Here is a 6,938-nt window from a genome sequence, read left to right on the forward strand (position 1 = left end):
GACCTGTGTTACTATACTACCTAGAAGAAAATGAAAGAGTAGATCAGAATGTTGTACTGACTTGTATAAAGGAGGAAATTAAAAAAATAAATAAAAATTAATTATTGTAGAGGGAAAAAACTAGAGAGGGGAACTAGCCATTCCTTCTAGTACTTACAGTACTTACCTTTATTAATCCTAAATTTATAGTAGGCCTTGAGCCCTTGTACAAAAGAGAATGTGTGACTACAGTTGACACACATATTGACCAACTGGACAAAGATCTGAGGCATTTTACAGTTGTCAAAATGGTCTCTTGTTACATGTGTAAACTGAGCCCTTATACAGGTGTGTGGCAAAAGTGTTTGTCTTTCCTCAATAGGTAGGTACATTATTAATCGATTTGTGTTACCTATTTGAGCTGTCAGAGACACGTCAAACCTTCGTCTCGTGTCTCTGACTTGCATGAACACAATATACCCACAAAAAAACATAAACATTAATTTTTGTAAAGTATATACTTAAAACTTGAATACATTAATTAAAATTATAGTTGTCTATAGCTTGTTTAGAAAGAAAAAAAAAGAAAAATAATGACTTTAGTAACCAGTGTTTCCTCCACAAGCAATAACAACTGTATCAACCCTCTTTGGCATGGATTCAATCTGTTTATTAATTTGATCCAATGTAAGATTATCCCAAGCTTCCCTAGCCATTTCCTTCAATTCCTCCTTAGATGTTGGTGTCCTTTGTTGACCTCGAAAAATGTTCTTCCAATCAAACCAGACTGGTTCAATAGGATTGACATTAGGTGAAATGGGTGGATGATCAATTTGAGGAATATTGTTCTCCTGCAAGCATTGCTTTGTAACTCGGGCTGTGTAGCATCTAGCATTATCCTGTTGGAATAAGAGGCCAGGACGTTCGATTCGAAGCCAATTGAAGATTGGAATAAGGACAGGTAGCAAAACTTGCTCCTTGTACCTTTGTACAGTCATTCCTCCTCCTCTCCCTCCAGGATAATCAAGAATAACAAGAGGACCTTTGAAGTTATAAGCAATCCATCCCCAAACCATTATCCTAACTGGATTCTGGTATGGCTTTTCAAGAATGCATGATCTTTCATAAACTTTATGTGGTTTTCTGGTCACCCAAACATTTCCAATGTTTCTATCCACACAAAGGTAGAATTCATCAGAAAAAACCACATTAACCCACTCCTGAACCCTCCAGTGATGATAGTGTCCTGCCCAAATAAGTCTCCTTGCCTCCTGAATTGCATTTCTCTGCAAACATCTCCTAACTCGTCTTCTGTAATAACCATCCTTTACCAACTCCCTCCTAACTGTTTCCCTACTGATTCCTATGTAGTTTTCAAGGTTTTTAAGAGGCATGAACCTGTGAGTAGTAGCCAAATGAATGAGAAGCTTGTGTATGATTCCATCAAGGAGTTTTGGACGTCCAGAACATGGTTTGTTAGAGGTAGACTTGGTTTCCTTCTATTTCTTCCATATTGATTGAGCAGTAGTACAGGGGATCTCCAGAACTGTAACAGTATGACAGATTTTTGCTCCAAGACATATAGCACTAATGAGTTGATTTTTTTTGGGTGAGCTGAGTTGAATACAAGCCATTTTGTTTAAATTGAGCAAAATTCTTTATTTTTTTTGTGCTTTACAACATACAGATTGTGTGTTACAAAGCTTTGATCTACCTCTAATTTCTACATAAGGTATGCTAATCACTTACAAATGGCCTTACCTTTTGAGGAAAGATGAACACTTTTGCCACATACCTGTAGTAGAGTAGGATTTTGTACACCTTGTGTAAATACAAGTATACAGTTTAGTTACAAATGTGTGTAGTTTGGACCTGTCATCCTACAAGAGGTTATTAACTTAGTTTAAGAGGTAGAATTAGTGTTTGAATTCCTTATAGTAGGTTACAAGGCCTAGATTTGTTTGTTAGACCTATACTCTATAGTAGGTGTAAACTTGTGTTTATAGTAGTGGGCTGGATGGCTGAGCAGGAATGTACTCTACTATAGTCTTGTAGGTAGAAATGTGATTGTTGAAAGTGTGTTTGACTGTCTTGTACTGAGTAGCAAACCTTGTGTTATAATACTAGTACTCAAAGGGGAATTTTTTAGTGTACTAGTAAAGTGTATGTTTAGTAAACTCAGGGTCAGTAAAGGGACTGGCTTTGCACCAGTCACAGATGAGTGTAAAGAGAACAGGATGTAAAGAGTCAACTTCTTCTAGACCCTCCTGTTGTAAGTAAGGCTCAACACTTTGTAACAGAGTTGTGTTAATATAGTTCACAACTATTGAGTGTGTAACATTATTATCACACTAGTTAATCACAAGACTGTTCAGTGTTTTACTTGCTGACATAAGCTCTACCTCTATTGAGGGAACTGAGTCTAGGTTTACAACAATGTGCTCAACTACAGAGAGAGCATGTTTTTTAAATGTAACAAGTTTGTATTAAGTCCTTCAACAATACAGTGTGTAGGTAGCTTGTTAGAAAGTAGAGAAGAGACTAGATTTCTGTCATTCACAACACTGAGACATAGTAGTTTTAAGAGTACAGAGAGTAGTCTTACAGCTTATTATAGAGGTAGACATTTTAGTGTAAGAGATAGTTGTTAAATGTTTGAGTAGGATTAAATTTCATACAAGAGTAACAAAGTTAGCTAAGTCAAAATTCCTAGTAAGGGTAGGAAAGGTAGGAGGTAAAAGAGTAATGAAGAGAAATGCATCATTATATACTCTCAATCTTTAGCAGTTAATTATGTAAGCAACTATAATATGAGTCATCAACTGATAGAACATTTTAATTATTGTATTTAGGTATAAAATAAAATTACTAATCTACTTTGTAATATAGTAAAAAGTAATATAACATGTATATAGCTTTGTAAACACACTAATGTAATTATTACAAGTAAATGAAATGCCTTTTACAATAATTGTAAACTGCTTGTATAAATAATCTAAGTATAATATACATTAATATACCTTTTGTATAAATTATAAGGTAACAATAGTAATTATTACATTATTATATTATAAATATAACTCTTTCTTTAAGATTATAATTTAAATATAATACAAGTATAACACTTTAGATTGTCATACAAAGTTAGTATAATACATGTAATAGATTTTATTCATCCCTAGTACTTATATAGTTTTTATATACATTAATATGTCTTATTTAAACATTATAATTCAATTACAAGCCTTACAATTACTTTATAATGTATATACAATACATATGTTACTTTACAAAGTTTATAAGAAATTACAAGAAATGTGACTTTTTCCTAATGTAATAGAAATAGTAGTGTACAGTGAATACACAGTAGGTGTAAAAGAATTAAAATGTCTAAGAGTCTTATATTACTAATTGTAATACATTCTAGTAGTGAAAAATGATCCTGAACAAGGTCTCATACAAAGTAGCCTAATTCTATTTGAAAAGAGACAAGAGGTAGGAGAAGATGAAGCAAGGTTTCTCTGTAGATTCTACAATACAATTTACAAATAGTGTGAAACTGAAGAGACAAAGAAGTACTTAAGAAAGTCTGAAGAAGATGTTGGACCTTACTAGAAGCTCTACTGTAAATATGTACAAGTTGAAGAGATAAGTGACTCAGAGAAAGAAAAGGATTGACTAAGAAAACAGAGCCACAAATAAGTATGCAAAAGTCAATTTATACACAGATTATAAGCAGCTTATAGTTTTAAGCTATAAGGCTCTATTTCCTTTCACTTACAAGTTGTTAGTGTGTTAAGGTTGCAAATATCCCTAAACAATAGGAAATATTCTTCTGTAGGTTTGTGTACTACTCAGGATAATACTAAGAGTAAGTCACACTAGTAGGAGTTCAGTAGACTCTACTCATAGTATATAAGTGTCAATATGAGTTGACTGTGTGTAAGTTTGTCCTACATCTTTGATGAGCTTCATTGTCTATAGATTAGAGTATTATATACTATGTACTATTGAATGTCTTGAATGTATGTCTTGGATGTCTTAGAAGACATGTCTTAGTAATAGTGTATATTTGTAAGACAATTGTGTGATTTGAGACATATGACACATTTATCCAAAATAAATGTTAACACTCCCCTTCAAACTTATACTAGTTGATCAGGCTAATATAATGTTTGACATGTGTTTGTCTGTTGTTTTTACTAATATCATTTACATTCACAATATAAATGTTTTGTTAGCTTTGTATATTAAGTCCACTGTAAGTGTTACATTTGTCTAATGTATTATTATTATGTTTGATTTAATAAATCAATTGTAAGTTCAATTTTGATTACTAAGAGAGCTACAGGATCTCTTTAGTGTTTTGTTTGTTTGTAGTATTATAGTTGTCACTATAATGTTTTATCATTTGTATAATAGTAGTTTTTCTTGTCTATAATATAGTATAATATAATATAATTTTGTTTTGTTTGTTTTTCATGTCATATTGTTTGTTTCATAACATAGTATGTTTATTTTATCATACTGTGTTGTTCTGTGTTTGTTCTGTTATTTGTTCTGTTTGTATTTGTATTATTATATGTGTAGTATGTTTTGTATTCTTACACTCAAAGTGTAATTAGAATTGTAATTCGTTTGTATTGTTTTGTTTGTATAGTTAATACTATATTTAATAACAATATGTGTGTTATTAATTTGTTTGTTGTTAATTTGTATTTTTGCACATTTGAATTGTGTTACTAGTAGTTTTCACTTTTACTTTTGTAATAAAACTGTTGAATCATGCTAGTAAAATGTACTGTTAATGTTGTTATAATGTCCTCTGTTCATCATGTATCATCTTTGTTTGTGTTCATTTTGTATTCATACTTTTTAAGTATTAAATAGTTGTTCTATACCTTTATATTAAAGCATTGTATTGTTTGTAATTTGTAATATCATTTATGATATGTCAGATTGCTTCATATTAAGGTTGATCAAAGTTTTATTCATTGTAATTTGTTTTATTTTATCATCTGACCATTTGTAAGTCTGTTTAGGCACATTATATATGTTTTAAACATATAATACATTTGTATTGTTTTACTGTTTTACAATGAATATATTTAATATTAATATATGTGTGTATTGTGTCTGTTATTATTTAATGTGTTCTTAGACTTTACAAACTATAGTGTTATTTGTATGTTTGTATTGTTTTATTGTTGTAATAATGTTTTTATTATTGTTGTATAATGTTATTTGATTAATATGTTACTTTGTACAATCATAATGTGTGTTTGTTGTTTTTATTTCATAGATAGATGAAATAGTGTATTTTACAGTTTTATTTTTTATTGTATATTACAATATTTGTTTGTTTATCATTTGTTTTTATATCAAATTCTGTTTGATATTGTTTTAATCATTATATTTGCTTTATTTGCTGAATATATGTGTGTGTTTGTTATGAAATATAAATTTATTTTGTTTATTTTGAGTGTATTACTCATTTTTGTTTGTTATGATTAATGTTATTTTGTATTATTTGAAAGGATTAATGTTTTGATTACTATTATATTTGTTACTTCTTTTAATTTTAGCAAGTACTTTGTGTGTCTAGTGTAGATTACTTTAAGAATATGTACTTGTCAGTAACAGTGTAGAGAGGACTTAAAGGCTTAGTAAGAGGACTCAGGCTACAACTATTCTACACAACAGAGATACAAAGGTACAAAGATGTAAGTACTAGAATGTAAGTATCAGAATGTGTAGAACTCTAGGGTTCAGACATGGTAATAGAGTGAGACAAGAGTAAAGTATATAGAGTAAGCTTAAGAGTACAAGACTATCTAGTGTTGATCTCTAGTACTGGTTGAGGCAGAAGAGGATTAGTTGAGTCTACAAGGTACAGACACTGAGAGGGATCAAGAGTGAGAAGGAGTAGGTAGATTCAAGCAGAATGTATGAGTTCCAAAAGTGACAATTAACAAGACAAGAGTAGTGTAGAACAACAAAGCTATACTTAGAACAAGACAATTTGAAATAAGACTAAACAAAGCAGAATGTTTACTACTGAGACTGTCAAATTACACACTAAGAATTGTAGTAGAGGATAACTTGATTACTAGAAAGTACAAATTACATGAGAGTATTTATAGAAAATACAAGTCCTTTGTAACTACTAGTCCTTTGTAAACAAATCCATTACTGTCTCCTTTGTATTAACCCATCCAGAACTCTAAATCCAAGTCCCCTTTGTATTGATCAACCAATTGTCTAAAGGCTTAGAGTCTTGCCTTTATAGATCAGAACTATAGTCCAGAACCCAACTAGTCCAAATTGAGTGACCAAGACTATTGTGTAGGCAATAATGACATAATTGAAGGATTGCTAACATAAGGATGATACAACTTTGATATGACTGAGTCCTTCCAATCAGAATGTATTAGAACATACATGTTGTGTGAGTGTAACATCTCCTGAGTGTTTTAGACTGTAACTGTCCTCAGTTACACCTGAGAGTGTAAATTTGTGGATTAGCATTCTTCATGTTTCAATCCTCTACTTCTTTTTGAGTTTGTCCTTCTTCTTCAACTATGTCATTGTTGTAAGAAATAAGTCAAGCCTACAACCAAGTGTGGACCCTTACACAGAGGATGTAGGAGTTGGTACAGTATGTAGGGACAGTGGATCAGCTATTAGTAGTAACAGAGTGGAGGGCAGAACTGGTACAGTTGTAAGTAAGTACATTAGACATTGTATTGTCTCTAGGTCTTCTGACAAGACACTACAGTCTGATTAGAATGTACACACTATATTAAGTGTGTAGGCTAGCTTTGTACTTACTATACTGTGGTAGCTCATACTTCAACTCAATACATAGGTATTGTGAATTGAAACAGAGTACAGTAGCTATAAGGATGCTCTGATTAGTGAACCACTTTGAGAGCATAAAGATGCTATAGCTATCAACA

At 31.4% G+C, this 6,938-nt stretch overlaps 1 protein-coding gene across 1 annotated transcript; it reads right to left on the reverse strand.

The window, feature by feature from the left end:
* Window positions 1-578: 578 nt before the first annotated feature.
* On the reverse strand, window positions 579-1,055 carry FOMMEDRAFT_151143 (uncharacterized protein; the record flags this gene model as incomplete). Its single annotated transcript, XM_007262247.1, has 1 exon — window positions 579-1,055. One exon carries the CDS (start codon window positions 1,053-1,055, stop codon window positions 579-581), a length of 477 nt encoding a protein of 158 aa, XP_007262309.1.
* Between the last annotated feature and the right edge of the window lie 5,883 nt (window positions 1,056-6,938).

Source organism: Fomitiporia mediterranea, assembly GCF_000271605.1.
Source record: "Fomitiporia mediterranea MF3/22 unplaced genomic scaffold FOMMEscaffold_1, whole genome shotgun sequence".
Classification (NCBI taxonomy): Eukaryota; Fungi; Basidiomycota; class Agaricomycetes; order Hymenochaetales; family Hymenochaetaceae; genus Fomitiporia; species Fomitiporia mediterranea.